Below are 22,957 nucleotides of genomic sequence, written 5' to 3' on the forward strand. Positions count from 1 at the left end.
CCGCCTCGTTTACCTGCTCTAAACAACTAGAAGGATAGGATTAAATCATCAGCTAAAATTTGTCATGAAATATGAGCAATGAAAATTTATGATTGATTGTTCTTGCTTATTTTAGAAACTTTACACACAGACGCGAGAATGTAGTCCAGTGCTCTGCTGTTGATTGCAAACATAACAAAGCTGTGGATTTTCATTTTTTGATATATCTGGCATGGTATTCTAAAAAGTAATATTATCCCAACCAATGAAAAAAATATAGCATTTTCTCTTGTAACATGATTGATGATCGAAAAGGCACTTGGGTTTTCTACTACATAGCCTTCAAATTGGAAGTTTTTTGTTCATAAGAGGTTTTGTCGTACAAAGGCCTTCTTCAGCCAAAGAGCTCTCAAGTGTCACTGTTTTTTGAAGAACACACTGACGAGTGCTTAAGATACTTTAAGAGACTGGTCTGAAACCAGCAGCTTTTGTTCAAGCCCAGTTGCAGGAGTACAATGATTTGAATGGCAAATAAGTAAAAGTAAACACCATCTTGACACAGATAAGTGGATGAACAAGCTTCCTTAGGATTCCTCACTCAGCAGATCATGGGCAACGTATTCTGTGCTTAATTTTTCTGTTCCTGAGTATTTAATGGTAGAATTCAGTAATAATTACGAAATAAATAACTCACAGGGGCATGGTACTGCATTTATCTTTTTAAGCAAAAGACAGCTTCTGTAGCTGCATAAATTGTTTCCCTTGTACATTTACATTCTGAAATACATTACAACAGACGGCCCCAGAGCTGTGTGAGATAGTATCATGTTTTTCCCGGTAATAACTTGCAAATGCTTCAGTTTTACTTCCCTAGGCTTTGAAACTATTTTAGTACCTCTGACAAGGCTTTAAAGCACCTAAATTCAAGGAAATTTTATTTTACTTAGCAATCAGAAATTAGAGTAATATTCATTTCCTGTTTTTTAGGATTATGTGAGCACGCATTTTACTGTTAAAATAGTTGCCACCTGTTTGGACAAAAAAACCCAGGAGGGCTGCTGGAGTCCGCACTTTGTGTGTCTGACCACTAAACGGTAGTGTTGTATTGCAGCTGAAAAAGGAAAATACATGAATATGGCACAGAAGAAAATTAATCCAGATGTAGTTGAACTCTGCCATCAAAGTTTCAACTGTTTTTCCATTGGCCCATTAATTACATCTTCTGCTGTTAAACCAGCCGTTCTGTGGATGTTTGATTGTTCTGAAAACCCATTCTCTGTTTAACACTAATTTATTTTAAATGTGTGAGGAGTTTTTTCCTCTCTTCACTTTACAAGCTTTGTTTTGCTGTTTGAGTTGTCCATCACAAGCATGCTGATCTGTTGTGCAATTGCCATGCGATTAACAGGAGGGTATTTTATGGTGACTAGCAGGATTCAGTTTCCTTCGATGCAAAAGATGACTGTAGTTGATGTGGCCAAGTGACTCATTGTTTAGGAGAAATGTTTAGCAGGTGTATGTGTTTGACTTTTATGAGCAAGATTGTCTGGGCTGTGGGGCTGCAAAGTTATCTCACTTTTAGTTGTGGTATAGGAATATGCATTGTGTATTTGCCAGAGAAAAAGAATACTCGGGGATGCACTTGTGACAGATGGACATCCTGCCTCTTAATCCAGCTGGATTTCTGAACCTGAAGGTTCACTTTCCTGTTTCTTTGCCAAAAGCATTGCTTAGAAATTGCTGCAGTCCTTGAATTGCTCATAAGTATGCCTTTCTGCTTACTTGCCTGAATAATCTGTCCAGAAATTCAGCTTTATCTATTGTATTATTAATAAAAATTAGAAAATATTTAAATTTCTTTCAAATATTCATTTAAATAGAATGATAATACAATTATTTTTGAGATAACGCTGAGTTGTTGGCTTTCCCTGGGTGTGGGAGTAGTTCTGACTTGTGCTGCAATGTAGAGATACCTGACCAGCTGCTGCTTCCAGTAGGTGTTACTGAGCAGAGCTGCTGGGGGAAGAGACCATCCCTCTGTCCTTTCTCAGTATGAATACAAGAGGAATAATAATGCCTGATCCTGCTTTCTGTGTCACCCTGGCACAGACAGTAGAGGACATACAGCTGCCTTTGCCTTGCTTTATGCTCTAGCAGCCTCTTTTCTGCCAAGAAAATGCTATGGGGCACCTCTTGGACCAAAACCAATAGGATACAGCTCCGATTCAGAGCTTGGAGCAAATGTCTGTCTTTTTGTTGTCTGCATGGGGGGTCTGGATCAAGCACTGTGTGATCTGTTGTTCACAAGTCGTTGCTTGTTTGTTACTGTTTGTCATTTGCTAGACACTTTACAGTAATTTAAGGAGTAGTCAATGCCACAAGGTACTTCCACTCAAAACATAGGATGTACCTGGGTGGAAATGCAAATTCTTATTTCGTAGGAAATGCCAAACAATAAAAATTTTGAAGCCCCAAACCAAGCAGAGCTGAAAACTTACTATTCAGAATTTTTAAACTATTTTTAGTCCTGGGATGTTGCTTTGGACTTGAGCAAGTTATGGGACCTGGAGCATGAGTATCCATATAAAGAAGTACCAGTGTGATGTTCTTACTCTGATGCTCTCCTTCATCAGTTCATCTCGTGTAATCTATTTAGATAGCTAAATCTCTGCAGCACACAAACCTTGGATTCTGACTAAATAATGTCATCTGTCAGTAACTTGGGGAAGTGCCCAAAAAGGAAGATGAGTCAGTTTGCAGATAACTCAGGACCTTTGCTGAATCCATATTGGCAACCAAATAAACATCAAATGTAAAGATAAAATGCATAAAACACGATGAAAAACTACTGCTTGCTATGTAAGCTGTACAGATCCAGGCTTCCCTGATCTAAGTTGTGTCTGATAGTCACTCTCAAAACAGATACAGCAGACATAAAAGAGGCTCTGAAGAAACTCCACTGAGACTTCTGTTTTTCTGTAGATAGCGTGAACCTGCAATGCACTCCAGTTTTGCAAGGGCAAAAGCTCATGCTTCGTTGGTCTTTGACCGTTAGAGGGTTGGTTGAAGCTAGTAAAGGTGTTTGTTCACCTCACATCTGATAACTGCAAGATCTGAAATACTCCTTTGAAATGCCTGCTCTTCGTTGCTTTCGATGGACTGGAACACTACAAGGCAGGAGCCAGGTAGTTAAAGAGGTATATTGAATTAAGGTTTCAGTAATAGTAGCAAAGTATTTGAGACCCCTTTTGTGTAGGGAGTTAATGGGCAATGTAGTATCCTAAATTTAGGATGGAAAGAAAAAGAGGAACACGCTGAGATTGTGGACTTGGGAAGCCAGTAGAGTTTTACAGCTTATATTGTAGGCTCTGAAGTTGGAAATACAGAGGGTGTAGTGTTTCCTAATGACTGTAATCGGGGATGTAGTACAGAATAAGAGGAAGGAGCCAAAGACTGGCTACTGCAGAAATAAAGAAGTGGTTTGAAACTGCAAAGAAATGCATTGATTGCAGTCTTTGCAAGCAGGAGGATAACTATATGGTACCATGAAAACCAGGAGGGAGATTTCCACAGAAACTATGTGACTCTGATAAATTGGAATTAAATTGAGAATGAGGAAAAAGCATTTCAGGAAAAGGCTGCTGCTGAATTTGCAAATACTGTCCTTAGTGGATTGATGGGGAGATTGTAAAGAGCCACAACTTAATGCCCGTGGTGCTCTTCAGAGGGTGCTGAAGAGGAGGATGTGGGAGGAGAATTACATTGTGTTGCCAGAGCTTTGCAGCCAGGGTGTAGTGAATGGAAAGAGCTTGCTTGGAATTTTCGTATACATGGAAGAAAATGGATTCTGGTAGAAGAGGAAATGGGAGATATATTGTTGTGGTGTGTGATGTAAAGACCCAGGTTTAGAAGAGAGAACTGAAGTGAGAGGGCAACAGTAGTGTTTTAAGTTAGAGTTGGCTGCAAGAGCAGGCATCAGTGCTGGAGACTCTTGGAAGTAAGAGGTGCAGAGGGAAAAGACATTTTAGTACCCTGTAGGGTGTGATTAGTGGAGTGAGGGGACAAAAGGAGGAGTAAGCTGGTAAGAAAACTGGAGGGCAGCAAGTTTGCATTTGATGCAGGAGATGCAAAAGTAGGTGAAGGGAGCAGATGCCCACTCTAGGCTTGATGCTGCTGTCTCTGCATTTTTCCTCTTTCCCATGTGAATGTGTGTTATCTTGCTCCACACTAGCTAGTCAGCACAACTGTGCATTGGTGCAGCTGCCAAAGTAAGGTAACATTCGGCCAGGAGTCATTTTTTGGTGCGGGTAAGAGCCACGTTCTCACTATTCTTATCCTGTCTGCCATGAAGCAGTTTTTAACAGGAGGAGTTTGAACTGGCTGTGTTAGTGGTTCTCACAGAGAAACCTTTCATGAAACTGAATATTAGTGCTTCTCAGCATTGCATTCATGCAGAAGCCCACGGGTTCCCGGTTGGGAAATATCCCCTCCTCTCCTCACATTCTGTAACAAAGCAGCTTGTTTACTACATTAGTTTTAATCTAACAAAGAAGTTGTTCAGGTCTCGCCTAATGTTTCAGGCCAAGGTATATTAGTTTCAGTGTATTAGAACTGCCAAGTTTCTATTATCTTTATCTGAACTTTAGAGGATTGGTTTGAAAGTTTTAAAAAGATTTGTCACAAATTAAACGTGTTCCTTGAGATGAAGGTGGTGGCAGAATTGCAAAACCTGGGATCTTAATCAAGATTTGTTTTCTTTTAAGCATGTCATCATTTAGTGCAACACAGGAAAACAAAACAGAGAATGTTAAGATTAGTGTATAAAGCATAGTGTGGAAAGGTTTTCTTGTCCTTAGGAAAAGCCCTTACTGACCAAGGCAGAAATACATGTTTTAACTGAGGAAAACAGATGCTTCATTCCTAGTGATTTATTTGCCAAGTCTTTGCTGGGTAAAGATCGTAAAGGCCGAGCTGTGTATAGCACAGAATGGATGTTGGGGAATACTCAAATGGTAGAAGTAGACTGATGCTATATCTTCAACAATTAAAAAAATAGAACCACCTCTGTATTGGTGACAGAGGGAGCAAAATGAAGAGTGGTCAGTCCCGATCCGGTGCTGATCACCAGGCAGCTGAGGCAGAATGGGTGCGTGGGGCAAAGCACGACTCCCCTCGGCCCGAGGGTGCTGGCTCGCTGTCCATCCGCTCCCGTGAGGCAGCAGGAGAGCAAGCTATTCCTGCTGAGGTCGAGTACGAAAATGCGTGTGTTTCTAACTATGATGGTGTCTTGCGTTCATCTGATTTGGGGAGACACACGGACTGTTTCAGAGGCATTAGTCTGCACCGTGGCCTGACGAGGCAGTTGGTAAAAACGAGCTTCAGCCGGTGTGAACCCCTACGGTAACATCTCCTCGTTTACAGAAAGCCCTATGGTAACGTCTCCTCTTCATTTACAGAGGGCACTCTTGTAATGTAAATCTCATGATAAAATGCTGCTCTTCACTGAAAAGCTCTCACAGCTTGATGATGCAGTTGTCACCATGGAGATTTCACTCCAACAGAAAAGAATGAATTCGGTGCCGTTCAACTTCAGAAATGTGTAGCAGACACCTCCCAATGCCTTCGGCTAAGCCAAAACCTGAGGAGAGAACTTGGATCAGAAACTGAGAGAGGAAATACATATATGCTCATGATAAATTAGATTTTCTGTAGATGACCGGATCTCAAGGAGTGGCATGTGTGTAACGACAGATAAATGTGAAAGGGCATGAATAAAAGCCTCAGAGCCTGAGCCAACAGGAAGGGAAATAGACTTGCTTTAAACTTGAAGGAAATATTCAAATGTGATGCTCTGTGAATTCCTGTTGAGGTCTAATTCCTTTCCCTCAGAAAGGATATTTCTTGCTATTATCCCATAGTCCACACAGAATGGGGCCAGCTGAGGTTCCTCAAAAAAATAAATAAATAAAAAAAAAATTAAAAGAAGGCTTGATATCAAATTTGTTTAGAAACAATGAGTATTTTTCTTTTCCCTTCCTGAAAACCTTATTGATATGTTTGGATTTCTTGTTTCATAGCAATGATCTAAAGAGCAATTCCACCAGTATGGAATGATTAATTTCTGATTTTCCTGAAGCCATGAAATCCTTCTGAATGAGTAACGGTTGTTTTACTGGTCTTTCTGCTAAGGGAAGCTCTACACAGTAAGGAATGTATTACAAAACTGAGTAAAACACTGGGAAAGCTAGTACGGGAAGCACCCTACACTGGCTGGGAGATAAATGTAGTAACGTAGAAGGTCTCTTCCATTCCTGTAATGCTGCTAAGATTATGAAGTTAAAAAAGACTATGTTAATACTTATACAAACAACTTGTGTAGGACCTGGGGACACGGGTGGATGAAAAGCTGGACACACGCCGGCAGTGTGCACTCGCAGCCCAGAAAGCCAACCGTGTCCTGGGCTCTGGGGAGACCTTACGGGGGCCTTTCAATAGTTAAAGAGGGCTTATAAGAAAGATGGGGACAAACATTGTAGTAGGGTCTGTTGTGATAGGACGAGTTGTAATGGTTTTAAGCCCAAAGAGGGGAGATTTAGACTAGATAGAAGGAAGAAATTATTTACACTGAGAGTAGTGAAACCCTGGAACAAGTTGCCCAGAGAGGTGGTAGATGCCACATCCCTGGAAGTGTTCAAGGTCAGGTTGGACGGGGCTCTGAGCAACCTGATCTAGTTGAAGATGTCCCTGCTCATTGGAGGGGGTTGGACTAGGAGACCTTTGAAGGTCCCTTCCAACCCAAACTATTCTATGATTCTCTGATTTATAAGCTCTCAGGAAAATCCATAGCTCTCATGAGACTTCTTACTGACTGCCAGTGGTAGATGGCAGTGAAATCAGTTCAGGATCTAATCCGAGATGTTCCTCCATGAAACAATAGAAAAAGAGTGGTGAAAAGGGTAAAATAAATACTGCAGGGCTGCTGATTAGTGGAAAATACAGTTTGGTCAAGGAGGAAAATAGAGGGTAATCATCAATAAAGATCAATTTATATCTTAAAACAAGGAGGGGCTTTGTTTTCTTGGAAAAATCAGAGGAAAAAAAAAAAAAAAAGGAGAAAAATAGTAGAACAAAGGTATAGTGAGCTCCTCTGGCATATGAAGAGCTAAGGAGACCTGCCTAGGAATTAAACATTGAGGCTGAGTGAACCAAAAGTAGCAAGAAAATGAATAACAGTTCCATAATAAAACTCATGAAACTTGACATAAAATTAATGAGTCAGAGTCCTACAATCATGAGTCATTTAAACACTGGGGTTCTTCCAAGGATAAAGTGTTTTGCTGGTTTTTTTTAATGTCTTTTTCACCGTCAGGGAAAAGACAATCAAACTCAACATGAGATTGTTTCAGGTTCAAAAAGGCTACTTTAAAACAGCTTTAAAACTTCCCAGCTGACTGGCTATGGGATGAAGTCTGGATGGCACTTGCCGCTGGCCACTGTCTCCCTGCCTCTGCCCCCTCCCTGGGGCTGCTCTCCCCCCCAGCCCCGATTACGCTGCTGTCACCCTCGGCGTGTGCTCCTGCCTTGCAGCCCGCATCTCCTCCTTCCTTTACGCTTCGTCTTTCCCTTCTGCCGTCCTTCATGTCTCACTTTCTTTTCGGAAAGCCCCTATACCCACTTACCGTTTGAGTTCTCCTTATATCCTTCTGCATCTTTTTTGTCTTACTACCTCATTTATTTGTCCTCACTTTTCTTTCCAGCTCTCCAACAGCTATGGTGCCTGAAGGCATCCCAGCTTGAGGTTTTCTCATTGCTCATCCAAAATAGCTTTCAGCTTTGAGTCTAATTAAGCTGTTGTTATTAAAAGAAGACAAACACACAGAACATCCCCCTCCTCCTTTTCCATCCAAGAACCCGGCATTATGAAAATTGTAACAAAAACGTGAGCGTTGGTAATCCTGGTGGTGGTGGTGTACTGTGCTGGTGCTGTGAGCTATTCCTGAATGCAGGTGAAAATTTGAGTTTCTGATTGTTTTTTATTTAAAAATTTCAGAGTCTGTATTAACTTGATACATGGTCAACTTTAAAACAATAGGAAGGTATTTGGTGTGACTGACATACGCAAAGAATTTTGTTCTGGGTTTTTTTTGGCCATGCGTTTGTTTTAAAATGTGAATTCAGAAAGGTCCCCGATCCCACTGTGGCTAGAATGCAACAGTTACAAAGTTGATTTCATCTGTAACTTCCATTTCGTGGTTTTAGAGAAAGGATTGATTCAATCCCTCTTCCCATCCCTCCCTCCTTCCTCCCCTCCCTCTTCTCCCTCCCCCTGCTTTTCCCTCTCTTTTCCCTCCCTCCGCACCTCCTCCACACCCACACCGCTGCCGACTGCTCTTTCTCACTTGTAGTGTGAGAATAAAACCAGGTAATGGCTCTACAAGCTGCGATTCTTACACTTGGGTCATCTGTGCTCCAAAACGTAAAGCATAATTTCTCACATCTTTTGTAGATACAAGAAAGAGGGTCTCCATAAAAAAGTTCCCTACTTCAAAGAGGTGAATATTAAGAGCGTACACGTTTCAGGACAGTCAAGGGAAATCAGTTAGGAGATTTCTCATTGGTTCCAGGTACTCGCCTGTTTGAAAAAAGGAAAGAAATGCGAAGGTGACTTTTAAGGTGCCTGTAGCGTCCGTGCTCTGGTGCAAAGCCAGTGCTGAGGCTGGGCTGGAAGCCGGGTTTGCTGCTCTGCTCCCTCTTCTCCTCCTGGGGCAGTTCAGCCCATCGGCTTTGTGCTCCTGGCCCGGCTGGGTCCCGGCATCCCCTCTGCGCTTCCAGCCAAAGCACCGCACCAACTGCTGGGGTACGAAATAATTTGGGGTTCTGCCTGGGCAGACCCCTGCGTTTCCCACTGGAAGGGCGCGCGGGATTGTTAAGTTGTTTGCTAGGACAAGGATTTGTGGGGCATCCAGGCTTCAGCCTGGACAACTTGCTCACGTGAGTTTAGGCATGATAAATTCTTCTGCCTCTCCTGTTTTGCATCAGGTATGTATGGTTCAGCTGGTCTTTTTTATGTGAGTTGCGTATAGCCCAAAGCCTGTGCTAGCGATCTATTTTCTTTGCTCCTGCTTGTGACCTTGCTCGCCACCGATGCGAAGAACTGTAATGCCTGAGACTCCCTGCCCCCTGGTAATGTCACCGTTGGTTAGTCATTACCCTACAGAGCGTAAGAGAGACACCATTACCTATAAATATCAGCTCTTTGCCAGAAAGTTTTTTGTTTACAAGTGTCGCAGTATATTTACTACCAGGTGTGCTGTAGAAAACTGTTTTTTTCAGTTTCTTCTTACTCAAGGTGTATGTTGGAATGCTGCTGCATAGACTTAGTTTTCCCCACGGTGAGAAACATCCTGGTGGGATATGGAAGGTAAAAACGTACGTGTGAAAAAGAAGAAGGTGGATTCTGTGACTTGAAAACAACAAAAATGATCAGGGAGGCTTCTGTAATTCACTGTTTTAAAAACTGACTAATTTTAAAGCTGATCACGTGTAGCAGAGCGCACTGGCCTCTTAAGGGCTGGCACAGTCCGGTACGGGTGATACAAATCCTTGATCTCCTAAACCATAACTTGTGAGGAGCTGTGTTCTCCACAGGTGAAAATGGATAATAAAAAGCAGGTCCTGTTGCTTAGCTGATGACTGAGTGTGAATAGAAAGTGCTTGCAGATTTCTCTCAGAAAAAGCCTGGAAGGGGCTGCTGTATGTTTGTGAGATGCCTCCGGGAACAGCCCTTCGGTGTGACCTCCGAGGAGCGTGAGCTGGGAGCGGAGCGGGCTGGGGATGCTGGGGCAGAAAGGATGGAAAATTCAGGCAGGGGAGGACATCTCAAGGCTTCCAATAAATAACATAAAAAGATACTGGAAGCCTGAAGGGAAGTTATTGCAGAGGGGGGTGGGTTTGGAGGGAACTTATGCTCTTGCTGTGAGCTTTCTAGGAGCTAGAATTATAATTCCCAAATTAATAAAATCTCAGGAGGCGAGAAAAACTGTAAGAAGGGTATGTATGTAGTTTTACATACAGAGTAGGAAACTGAGAGCACTGAGAAGAGCCAAACATAAGAATGCTTTAAATTTGAAGTGTAAAGTTTAATAAAAACCAAGGATATCTAAGTATAAATTATTTTTCTTTTGTAGTAATCCTATTTTCTTTCTTATTTGCATACAAATTGCACTGATTGAACCTGAGATTCTTTAATTATTGGCATAGTTAAGCCTGGCGAGGTGTTGCTACTTCCATTTTAGTGTCTTGTTTAGGCTTGAATGAAACTCTCTTAATTGGGCAGAGCCAAGCATTTTTGAGTTTTATTAAATCCATGCAATTGTTTCATTTTTCAAATATTAATTTAATTTTCATTCATGCTTATTGTCAGAATAGCTCAACTTTGTGCCTGGGGTCGCTTATTATTTGTTCATTTCTAATACTCTGCATAGTATAAACACAAATGTAAAGGTTATCACTCCGCAGCAATGTGTGAAACTTGGGATGCAAACAGGAAATCACAGGATTTTTAATGTCATTCTGCAAATTAGTAGTTTTGTACATGCTGTGGGAGAGGTGGCAATTTCAGAGGAACTTGACTGAAGGGAAGAGATGTTTGAAGTTTGGTGGGAGTATGGGGTGGGAAGATAGGCAGGATATGTCTTGTGGACAAAAAAAAAGAGATGGGAAGTAAATGAGTTTATATAAAGGTTGCTGAGGCTGATACACTAATAGAACATAAACTGAGTAGGAACATGGTAAAAAGCTCCATCAAATATTTACATTTTCAATATTGGTGTTCAGGTACTGTGTGGTGTTAAGATGACAGTGGTGATAGAAATGGTGTTCAGGGCCTACCTGAATTTTAAATGATGTGCATTGCTTAAGGAAAGGATGATTTGGGGAGTACCTTTGTCTCTTTTGGGGCATTTATTTAATTTAGTTGTTCTTCTCTCAATTTCCTATATTTTCATTTGCTACAGCTCTACCTTTAAAATAGTTTTAATGACAAATCTTAGTCTGCAAGCAAGTCACGACATGTACCACTATTTTTCTTCCTTAAGATTTTTCTAGCATAGAGGCTCATAACTGTTGTAGATGCCAAAGCCTTCTGGCACATTTCCGGGAAGCATGATATGAATTTTATAACCCTAGACACCAGTCACTGCAGGTTGGGGGGGGTGGGGTGTGTGTGTGCCTGTTTTTATGCCAAAGTCTGGCAAAATCCCATTAGCTAATTCTTTCACTTGTGTTTTTGTAGGCTTTAAATGCTGACTTCCCCCGCCCCCCCACCGCTTTTTATGAGGCGGGTGGTCTGGTTCAGTGGGACTGTTCTCAACTGTTTTGCCAATTTTTAGAGATTCTTTATGTGTTACTTTCCTGTCTGTAGACTTGAAACTCTGTTTGTGAAATTATCCTGTTCAAACACTAGTGCGCTATTTAATTAAAAGACATTATATTAAAAAAACCCAACCAAACATAGCCTTTTAAAATCTTCTTCTAAATGTGAAGCAGAAATAGTGTTTATCAACTGTCTTTGTTTTTTTTAAAGGTAGATGGATATCTAATTTGGTTTTAAAATTTGTTAAATCTGTATCAGTAAGTCTAAAGTCAGGTTTCGGGGAAGTTACTGAGGGTTTTTTTAAGAATATTAGTAAAAATGGTCATATGAATGGAAGCGTTAAAATGTTAAGTACTGCCTTGTGAACTAAAAGCTGTTGTAAGGAAATCATAGAATCACAGAATGGTTTGGGTTGGAAGGGATCTTTATGGTCGTCTAGTCCAACCCCCTGCAACGAGCAGGGACATCTTCAACTAGATCAGGTTGCTCAGAGCCCCGTCCAGCCTGACCGTGAACATTTCCAGGGCTGGGGCATCAACCACCTCTCTGGGCAGCTTGTTCCAGGGTTTCACCACCCTTGTCGTAAAAAGTTTCTTCCTTCTATCTAGTCTGAATCTCCCCTCTTTGGGCTTAAAACCATTACAACTCGTCCTATCAAAACAGGCCCTACTACAATGTTTGTCCCCATCTTTCTTCTAAGCCCCTTTAACTATTGAAAGGCTGCAGTAAGGTCTCCCTGGAAATCTCATGTATGGACATAGAACTACACCAATGTAATCCTGACTATTCATAGTTGGGAGTAGAAAGGGATTATCCTTTTATTCTGTACTGGAAGAATTGTTCCCAGCTCACCTGATGGTTCAGCTTGGTGCCTCGAAGAGACTTCACGTCGACTCTGCTGGTGAAGAGGAAGAGGGTGTGATGTTCACCTGTTCACCCATAGGAGTTTCATTCCTTGTCAGGGAGATTTAATTTCATTCTGCATACAAAGCTGTAACCTTTTTTCCTTGCAGTCAAAGGATAGAGATGTGGGCTCAAAAGCAAATTAATTATCCGCTAACTACTGAATCGTACCTTGTGCGTAAACAAAAGGCATTTACCTCATATACCATTGATGCATCATGTGATAAATGTGACGGTTATGGCTTTGTGTCTTATCTCTCTTCCTGCAGTGTCCATAAAAGTGTTTCTCACTTGTAACAGATGGTCAGAGCACAGCTTTGAAATTTATCTGGAGATGAAGCCCCGTTGATTCCATTAAAAGTAAAGAGTTTTCGTGCAGATGGAGACAAGGAAGGATTTATTCTTCTTACAATTCTGATTATGAGGTATTTCATACAATGCCTTCCTTTCCTTTTTGCCTGCAGGTGATGTGCCTTCAGGATTTCTTTGGTGATGATGACATTTTTATTGCATGTGGACCGGAAAAGTTCCGTTACCAGGATGATTTCTTGCTGGATGAAAGTGGTAAGAAGATGTATTTTTAAAATGTTTACAACCAGAGTAGAGGGCAGATTTCCATATCATGCTAATTAAGCCAAAACTGTATCACCTAAATTGATTTAAAAAAGAGGATAAATATTTTTATTCTTTAAATTCTGAATGCTGAAAATAAGAGGTAACCGAAAGCAAGAATAAAGCTGCCAAGGGAAGCATATCTGCCTATGCAGCATAAAACTTTACTTCAGCCTGAATTTCATATACCATAGGAAATAGTCATGTGTTGGGTGGAACTCCTTTTTTGCAAGGTCTTTCTTAGCATTTTGTCTTTATTATCTGTTTTAATTTATTCTGCTTCTTTATCACAATCTTTCAACCTCACAGTTCTTACAATTGAGAATTAGATAATGCTTCAGAGGTAGTATGATAAAGGAAGCTAGTTACAATTTCGTATGGAAGATAAATATAATCAGCAAATGCAGACAAAGTCATCTGAGAAAATTCAGGGAGTTCTCTCTTTTCTCAGAGACTGACTAATACAATAATGTAATCAATGTACGTAATCCTCTCTGGAAAATACATGTTTGATTTGCAAATATCTTTGTTCTTACAGAGAATATTCCTAACTTAGGAACGACAGTCATAAGAAAATAACCCTATGAGCTTTGTGTGTTAAAAAAAAAAAGAAAAAAAAGAGCTACCACTTAGATAGCATTTATTTTTGTGTAGAGCAAGACCCAGCAAAGGTGATATTGTCCCTGTACTCTCTCTCAGTCAAGGGTATGTTTGTAATCCATTAGTATCAACTGCTCTCATCTTTTTTCAAAATATCACAGGTCTCAAAGAACAGCTGACTGAAAAATCAGTCAGAAAATAATTTGCTACAGTAGTAATCATAGTCATCATGTGTGTGCTTGTTGAACTTCACCACTTCATCAGTGTTTTTGCTGCAAATATCCGTTCAAAATGAAAGATGGTGCAATTGTATTTCCCTGACTAACTTGTGAAACTGGAAGGCTTCTTGGTTTACCTGGATCCAGACAAATGCTCCATTAGCTTATGTAGGGGCAGAAGAAGTCAGTTTGCACAGACCTTATGTTGTGAGCTGAAGGGTGAGCACATGTTCTGCCTTCCTCCAGAGCACCTTATAATATGGAAATAAAAATCAAATAGTGCACCAGATTTGCTCTTTGCAGTAATGAAATTGCTGTAGTTGCCTCTCAGGTGAAATGCACTAACTGTGGAAAAGGAACTTTAGCCACCTTTAGGACAGGAATTTGGAAGGTAAGGGGGGCATATTTGGGCAGCGGGGGAGTTTCCCAGGTGGCAATGTGGCCAGCACAGGCTGTCCTTGCCTTTAATGAGAGCACAGCCAGGTACCTGACTGCGTAGTCTGGATTTACTTGTCTCTCTTATCTGAGAGGTGACACTGGCGGCTGCCCGACGTCTCCTCACAGTGAATCCTGCAGCAGTTTTCCCAGCGCTGACTCAGGGAGAAGTACTGACAACAGATTTTTCTAAATCCCAGTTTGAAGTACATAGCTCTTTTTTGGAGGTCTTGTGTCAAAGTACAGACATAGCCTGCTTCTGTCTAGTCTTTATTTGTCTGACATATCATCATCTCTTTGAGTAAGCACTATCTTTCTCTGGAACATTGGTGCTTGAAGCCGTATTATGCTGAGCTGAAGAAAAAAAAAAAAGCTTAACATATAGGCTGAAAATACAACTTGTATTTGTAATTTGTTGTGGTGGTTGCTTTTCTACTAGGTAAAGATTCAGTGAACGTTGACTGTTTTGACTACAGGAGTGAAGAAAGAGCAGAAAATCAGACTCCAGACTATATCTCTAATTCCTTTGCAAAGTGTACATCAACTTTGCTCTCTATTTTGGGGGAAGTTTGGTATCAGAAAACTTCTTTAGGTTGCATGCCACTAAGAGGTGATGTACCAACTGAGAGGGATCTAGTCGGACTTCTCTGAGGTAGGAGCAAGATTTGGATTGAGAATTAAAAAAACAACTGAGCTTCTAGCTTGTTTTGCTTGGCAAATGACGTTTGTGTGATCACACTATGTGTCTGTGTGTTCCTCTTAGTTAATCTAAGAACATTAAAAATATTAGTAAGTGCTGTCCAACTGTGTAAAGCTTGGAAAGCCTGTCTCTGCTTCCCTGAAAAGGAGCTTGAAGCAACACTGTGCTAGTCTCTGTCACTACATCCATCCAATGTTTCCCAGTTTCAGCCAGATGATGAGAATAACCGTTAAGGTGTTGCAGGTTAAGGAGTAAAGAAAAGCAAATTTGAACGTGGGAGAGAAGAGTAGAGAGAATAAATACTGAAACAATCAGGGCTCTGGACTTTTGGGAATTACTTACCGGGGAGGAAGAATCCCCTTGCTCTGTGGTCTGGGTTCAGAGCTCTTGATACTAGAAGCGAGCGAGAGACAACGTTTAGAAACATAGAATCATTTAGGTTGGAAAAGACCTTCAAGATCATCGAGTCCAACCATCAACCATGCCCACTAAACCATGTTCTGAAATGCCTTGTCTACGCGCTTTTTGAACACCTCCAGAGATGGTGACTCAGCCACTTCCATGGGCAGCCTATTCCAATGCCCGACAACCCTTTTGGTAAAGAATTTTTTCCTAATATCTAACCTAAATCTCCCCTGCCACAACTTGAGGCCATTTCCTCTCATCCTATCACTTGTTACTTGGGAAAAGAGACCGCCCCCCACCTCGCTACACCCTCCTTTCAGGTTGTTGTAGAGAGTGATAAGGTCTCCTCTCAGCCTCCTTTTCTCCAGCTCCCTCAGCCGCTCCTCATCAGACTTGTGCTCCAGGCCCCTCACCAACTCGGTTGCCCGTCTCTGGACACGCTCCAGCACCTCCATGTCTTTCCTGCAGTGAGGGCCCCAAAACTGAACACAGGACTCGAGGTGCGGCCTCACCAGTGCCCGGTATCGGGGGACGGTCACTGCCCTGCTCCTGATGGCCACACTATTTCTGACGCAAGCCAGGATGCCGTTGGCCTTCTTGGCCACCTGGGCACACTGCTGTCTCATATCCAGCCGGCTGTCAACCAGCACCCCCAGGTCCTTTTCCGTTGGGCAGCTTTCCAGCCGCTCTTCCCCAAGCCCGTAGTGCTGCATGGGGTTGTTGTGACCCAAGTGCAGGACCTGGCACTTGGCCTTGTTGAACCTCATACAATTGGCCTCAGCCCATCCATCCAGCATGTCCAGATCCCTCTGTAGAGCCTTCCTGCCCTCCAGAAGATCAACAGTCTTTCCCAACGTGGTGTTGTCTGCAAACTTGCTGAGGGTGCACTCGATCCCTTCATCCAGACCATTGATAAAAGACATTAAACAGAACCAGCCCCAGTACTGAGCCCTGGGGAACACCACTTCTGACCGGCTGCCAACTGGATTTAACTCCACACACCACCACTCTTTGGGCCTGGCCATCCAGACAGTTTTTTTTCTCAGCAAAGAGTGCACCCGTCTGAGCCATGAGCAGCCAATTTCTCCAGGAGAATGCTGTGCGTAATGGTGTCAGAGGCCTTACTAAAGTCCAGGTAAACAACATCCACAGCCTTCCCCTCATCCACTAGGTGGGTCACCTGGTCATAGATGGAGATCAGGTTGGTCAAGCAGGACCTGCCTTTCATGAACCCATGCTGGCTGGGCCTGATCCCCTGGTTGTCCTGCACGTGCCATGTGAGCGCACTCCAGATGAACCGCTCCATAATCTTCCCCAGTACCAAGGTCAAGCTGACAGGCCCATAGTTCCCTGGATCCTCCCTCCGACCCTTCTTGTAAATGGGCGTCACATTGGCAAGCTTCCAGTCCTCTGGGACCTCCCCAGTTGACCAGGATTGCTGATAAATGATGGAGAGTGGCTTGGCAAGCACCTCCACCAGCTCCCTCAGTACTCTTGGATGGATCCCATCTGGTCCCATAGATTTGTGAGTGTCCAGATGGTGTAGTAGTTCACTAACTATTTCCTCCTGAATTATGGGGGGTATATTCTGCTCTTCGTTTCTGGGATTGGAAAACCAATCACCTGTACTGGGATTCATTTTAGCTAACACTAGGTATTAGGAGAGTAGGTACCTGCAACTGAGCCAGCGCCAGTAGGTTTCTTTCCCAGTAAATAAAACTTAGACCCATTGACAAGGTAGATGGTAGATGTTTGATTGACTCAGTTGAAGGTGGATGTTTAGAACAGTTCATGTGAATTACGCTCTGGTTATATCTGGTTTGCTTTTGTAAAGGGATCTCTATGCCTGATTTAAATGTTCTTATCTACATTTCTCTAAAGTTGCTGAAAGAACTTTTAGGATGAAATTAATTCCATCCCATCAGAAAGGAGAAGTCTAAAGACTCATCAGTCTGCAGTATTTCTAGTCGTCTTTATCCTGCTCCCATGGCTTGCTCCTAGCACACGGTAACACCTTCTAAAAGCCACGGAATCAGAAATTTAGAAAAAACAGTCTAGAAGTCAGTGAATCAATCTCCCTATCTAAGTGTTGGATTAACATTCCCCATTTCATTTCTGACATACTTGTCTAACATGCTCCTTTAACACCTCTGATGAGGAGGAATCTGTAACCTCATGAGACGTTCTGTGCCAGTGGTGAACTCTCCTCACTGTTTTTCAGCTATCTTACCCCAAATTCCCTTGTGCTATAAAGGAAGCCCATTACTACTTTTCTTATCTACTGTGAACATGGGAAACAGATGATTCCTTTTTTCTGAAAAAAACTGTGGACTGCCATGAGCCTCATCAATTTTCTCTTCTTTAGGCTGAACAATTAGTTCAGCCTTTCTTTGTTTTGACTTCAGGCTCAAACCTGTCCTTGAGGGAGGGAGTGTGTTCCTTCTTTGTATCATCTCCCTTCTCTGTTTTATGTCTTTCAGGAAGAGGCATTGCATATCCCCTTGGCAATCAGTTAAGAAAAGTCAGTTAATTAGGAATCCATCAAAGAGGAAAACAAGCAGTCGGCACTATACGTTGCAGTTTCTTCTCTCCTCCTTGATGTACAGATGGTTTTCATATTAAACACAGTTTATTGCATGAAATACAGAATCAATAGGCACCACCCCCTTCGTAATTCCTCGCAGTCATCTCCATATCTGACCTAAGTGATAGATACGATAGCCACACGCACTTCCATCAAGAGAACTGCAGATGGGACACGAAGATGCATGGGAATGACCATAAAATTGAGAAGCAAATACTCCTTGTTTGTCAGGCATCAGTGGCAATGCTATTTTCATAGAAAGTTTTTGTGGGAAATGTAAGCACAAAACCATTATGTTAATGAAGCACACATTACATCAGGCAGCTTGTAAGAAGAAAAATTCCTCAGAGTAGAATATGGCAGTGGCTGCTTCAGGCATTGTTAGCTTGCAGTTCTGGAAACTTTCCCAGAAATCCCAGGTTTTCTTTAACTGATGATGGTTCAGTTTTCAAAGACAAGAAGAAGTCAGAGGGTGGTTTTCTATAGCCCTCAGCTGCAGGTTGGCAGAGATTAGGGTTTAAGGGCCACGCTCAAAAATATTTGCAATCAGCTATTATTTAGGTATCTAAATAGGATTTGGCAATGTAAATAACTCATGGGATTGGCCCCAACTGAGAACATCTCCTTGGCTTATACGGGTATTTCTTTCTTAGCGCTGTAATATATGAGAGTTTTTGAGTCTGGCAGTATCAGACTTGAATTTTTTTAAATTTTTTTTTATGTTTAGTTAATGTTGGCTGACTGCTTTGGAAGCTTAAGGGTCGCGCAAACCTAAGTATGACAAGCTTCATCGTGTACTGGGGCGCATCGTGTAAAAAATTCGCAATCTCGGCTGACCAAAGCCGGTGTCTGCCTCCAAGCAGAGCGTAACCAACATAGAATGTCTGGATGTGAAAGCAACTGCAGATCGCTTGTCAAGAGCACATATTACTGTTACGGAAACAATGACGAGAATGACTCTCTTCTAGGGGAAAATTAAGGCTGGAATCTTTGAAACCTAATTTCACTTTGACTTCGCTGGCCTCTGTTAGTCCTCAGCTCAGCATCTCTGTGCCAGCAGCGTTAACTGCTTCGTCTTGCCAGCAGCAGACAACTTGCCAGGAAAATCTGAGTCCTGTGGTGTCCGCACACGTGCATGTGCGCGTGGAGGCATGCACACGCATCTGATTCAGTAACTGCGGTTCAGGTCAGGAGTATCATGTTTATCCCTGTTAATAACTGTCAGGTTTCTGTAACCTCCATTACTCTGTCCTTCCTAAAGGAGGGAGGAAGGGGAAATCGGTTATAGTCCTCGTCTACCCTGATTTATAGGACAGAGACTGATGTGTTAAGCAGCTTTTGGCTGGACTTAGGAGCGGAGAGCATGCTGGCTGACTTACTCTGCCCTCATCAAAAACTCGTGCTTTGGCAATTGGAAAGTAATGGTGGGTTCCTTGAGATATAACTTTGCTTTCAACAGAGGCATAAATATAAAGTGTTCCAGTGCAGTGTGATATTTTCAAATGTCAACAGCTGCTGGGCCTTGGAGACATGTTCTGTGTATGAGGCAGAAGCTGACGGAGGCAGGAGGGACCAGTCCTCCGGCTGCGCGTACCATTTAGACTGATGGTTCAGAAAGGGCAGAAGGAAAGAAGCTGTTTTTCCTGTGGATTGCATCCAGTGCCCCCTTTGTTTTCCTACTCCAAGACCTCCCGTTTCATCTCCACCCTCTCATCGTCCCTCAGACACTTGCACGGTACCCTCAGCTCCCTCACATTTGGCACGCCACCGCTCGTCCTTGTCCCCTCGCTCACGGTAGGGACGTTAACGGCGTCTCTCTTTTATCCAGCACCGTGGGAGTTCCCCAACTTTCCCCGAATTGATGGGAATATACCCTCACCGAGACCACCCGCGCCCAGCCGCCCTGGAAGTCTGTCCCTCCCTCCCTCCCTCGGAGCGTGCCGCAGCCTTGGCTCTGCCTGGGTGGAAGTACTCAGCCGTATGGCAGCATGTGAGCGGCCCGCTTGTTGCTGTTGTCTTAAACTCTTAAAAGGAGATATGCTGATCTGCAGTTACATACTAAGAACAGGCTGTTAGCCTGACCATCGGGTAGCTGTTCATATAATATCACGTGGCGTTCATTAAATAAAATCCGTAGTAACGCTTGAGTCGAATGAGCCATTCGCATGAAAAATGCATTCACAGAACTTAAGGTTTTTTCTGCGCAGGATTTCTCTTTTAATATTTGGTATTTTTATAGGTACGTTCTTGATTACGTAAGCCCATTTCTTCATCTGTTGTCTGCAAGCTATTTGCTTTGAATATTCTCTCCTCTGTCTCACAGGTCTACTTATTTGAGACATTGCTTCTCACCTTTCTGCCTAAGCATCTCTAGCAGTGAAAGTTTGGTCACTTAAATCATAAATCTTTGCTCTGTCTAGCAGATTTATAGACGTGAATAAGGACATGAGAGCTTTCAAGAAGATTATGTATGTACTTTTCAGTCCAGATTTACACTGAAGTGCCTCTCTCTTCTTTGCCTTTGCCGGCCTCCTCACCACGCACACATGTATATTTGCATAGTTATCACTTTCATCAATGTTGCTATGAAAAAGTTGCCTCTATGTATAACCAGGAAAAATCGTGATCACTTAAAACTTATAAAACAGTCTCTCATTGAAACTAGCCAAACAGTAAGGCTGCAGTTGATGCTAATTCACTCTGTTCATTGAACCAAATGTTCTTCAATATGTTTTCTGCAGTATTTTCTTTCTCTGATGCCTGTTAAAAATAGCATGAATGAAACACCATCCAATAAATTAGAGCTGGTGGAAATTCCCACTTAATTAGCATAAGGATTTTTGAGTGTGCATATTCCTTCAGTATTTTTTGATGGCAAAACTGATTTTGGATATAAAAATACTAAAAACTTTGGGTCCAAAAAGATCAAGCATTTCTCAATAACATGTGCATTTTAATTAAATTGCATTTTATTGGGAATTTATAATATGAAACTTCAGCTTGTGTTAAATAAAAGAAAAATTGTTATTAAACATCATCAGTATTATTATTTTAATGTACAGGAGGTTTTACTCATAACAGGTAGTGTTAATATGCAGTTAATAACAGAGTAGACAGAAAGTGTTTATTGGTTTTGTATAGCTTGATATTTTTCTTCTTTTATTTTATTTTTGTGTTGTAATTTCTTGAACTGAGTCTTGCCAGGGGAACATTTAGATTAATCAGGTTGGTTCAGGAGAAAAGATTTTTCTTTCAACACATTTTAAGCTAGTTTCCCAAACTATGAACATCTCAATTGTATATCCAAATGCAAAGAGCGCAATTCCAATTTTTATGACCAGTTTTATAAAGAAACTTTCAGTTCTGGGGAAGTAACATGGAAATTTGGTAGACAGAACAGGGTAGATCTTGGCAGTTGAGTTCTTAATTTGACTGTCTCGCATGTCTTCGTTCATGGACGTTGCTTTACTTTACAGCCTTTGAGCCTAGTCCACAGTTTGTATAATACTCCATTCTAGACCACAGGCTGAGTTTTGAGCTTGTGTGTTCAGTCTGTATCCTCAGAAGATGGTAGCTTCCAAAATATCAGCTTCCTTTGAGTGCTTTTTAGGAGACACTTTATCTGTTACTTTTCCAGTTTCAGTGATGATGGCAGCAGCAGATAGTAGCTGTATTTTATACCCCCCTCCACCGAGTCTGTTAAGTAGTTTGGTGACAAGTGCAGAGGAGGTTAACATTGGAGATGTTCAGAAATCACCTTTCCCATATATTTATCTTTGTACTTTTCCTTGTCTTGTTAATTAGCTTGGTAAAGTGGAGTGTACAGTGTTGGTAATCTTGGCAAGTATATTTGTATTTTTCACAGTTTGCAGATCCTTTCTAGTGCTGGAAACTATTAGACTGATCTATTTCTGAAAAGATGTACCCTGTAGTCCTATTGCAGGAGATCCTTTGGGTGAGAAACACGATCCCATTTTCTCCAGTAATTATGAGTTTATATGAGACAGCTTCAAGATGAGTAGTTCTTGTAGCGTCAGTGCTTCATTATTCAGTTTGAGAACCTGAACAAACTGTGCCATCTGCTAAGTTGTTTCGGGATGTGCCCTGGAGACCTGCCTCTTTGTTGGGTACTAGGGTTGTATCCGGGAGATTTTCTATTGAGGTTAGACTCTACTCATCATCAATAAATTTGGACTGACTTATTAAAATGACCATTGTAATTTTCTACTTCTCATACTAGATACAGGCCCTATACCTGGAGTTTTGTCGTGTCTTGAGTAGGTGTGTGCACACTTTTTTAATGCCAGAGCTGTCTGCAGATTCTCTTATACTGGCAAAATCTTTTGAAAAGAGAATAATTATTCAAAATCCAGAGTTCATTTTCTTTTAGAAAGCAGGAACTTTCTGAAGGCAGATGAGGAAAATAGATTCGTTCTTAATATTCATTAAAGGCCTTTTTTAAAAACCCAAAACTTACCAAACAAACCACAGTACAGCAGCTGAGAGAGAATCAAAACCAACTTGGATAATATTTCAGAGTGGTAAAATCAGAAGCTGAGTACATCAGAGATAGGTACTCATATTTATATACTCATACACATTTAGTGAGATGCCGTGTATACAGACACAAATATATCGAGTAGAAAGGGTTTTACTGTCTTGCAAACGCAGCCAGTGTAAGACCTCTGTATAATGCCTCTGTTGGGCTGCACCACAAACCTGATGGCTCAGAATATGTGCTGCAGTAGTGGTTCCGTGTTGTTATTTTCAATATGCAACCTACCTACGGAAATTTCCCATTGAAACACTCAAAAGCGTTACCCGACAGTTCAGGTTGCTTCTATGAACAGTCACTGTCGAATAAACTTTTTTCATAGCATAACTCCATGCAGGAGGACTGGGTGCTAATATTATGCATAAAGTCATCTAAGGCTGAGTAATCATTAGGAAGTCTCATGTTGCCATGGAATTGAACACCCGTAGGTGGTAGGTCATGGAGCTCTGATTTGGATTCTTTTCTTCTTCAGCCAGAGCTTTTTTTAAATTTTGTTCTAGAGGAATTGTAACACTGTTGTTTTTTTCTTTTGGAAGAAAATCTTCTAGGGACTTAAAATTTATTGAAGCAAGAAGGGAGCTAACCTGAGATC

General features: G+C 41.7%; 2 protein-coding genes across 6 annotated transcripts in view; both read left to right on the forward strand.

Moving 5' to 3' along the window:
- Positions 1-22,957, forward strand: part of SPART (spartin) — a 338,589-nt gene that overhangs the window by 200,225 nt on the left and 115,407 nt on the right. The window lies entirely within an intron of this gene.
- DCLK1 (doublecortin like kinase 1) overlaps positions 1-22,957 on the forward strand; it is a 247,869-nt gene that overhangs the window by 113,776 nt on the left and 111,136 nt on the right. For all 5 annotated transcript variants that reach the window (XM_049822760.1, XM_049822759.1, XM_049822761.1 and 2 more), the window contains exon 4: positions 12,721-12,820. In XM_049822760.1, the coding sequence (XP_049678717.1) occupies positions 12,721-12,820 (100 nt within the window). The remainder of the gene's footprint in view (positions 1-12,720; positions 12,821-22,957) is intronic.

This window comes from Accipiter gentilis, chromosome 19 (genome assembly GCF_929443795.1).
Source record: "Accipiter gentilis chromosome 19, bAccGen1.1, whole genome shotgun sequence".
Classification (NCBI taxonomy): Eukaryota; Metazoa; Chordata; class Aves; order Accipitriformes; family Accipitridae; genus Astur; species Astur gentilis.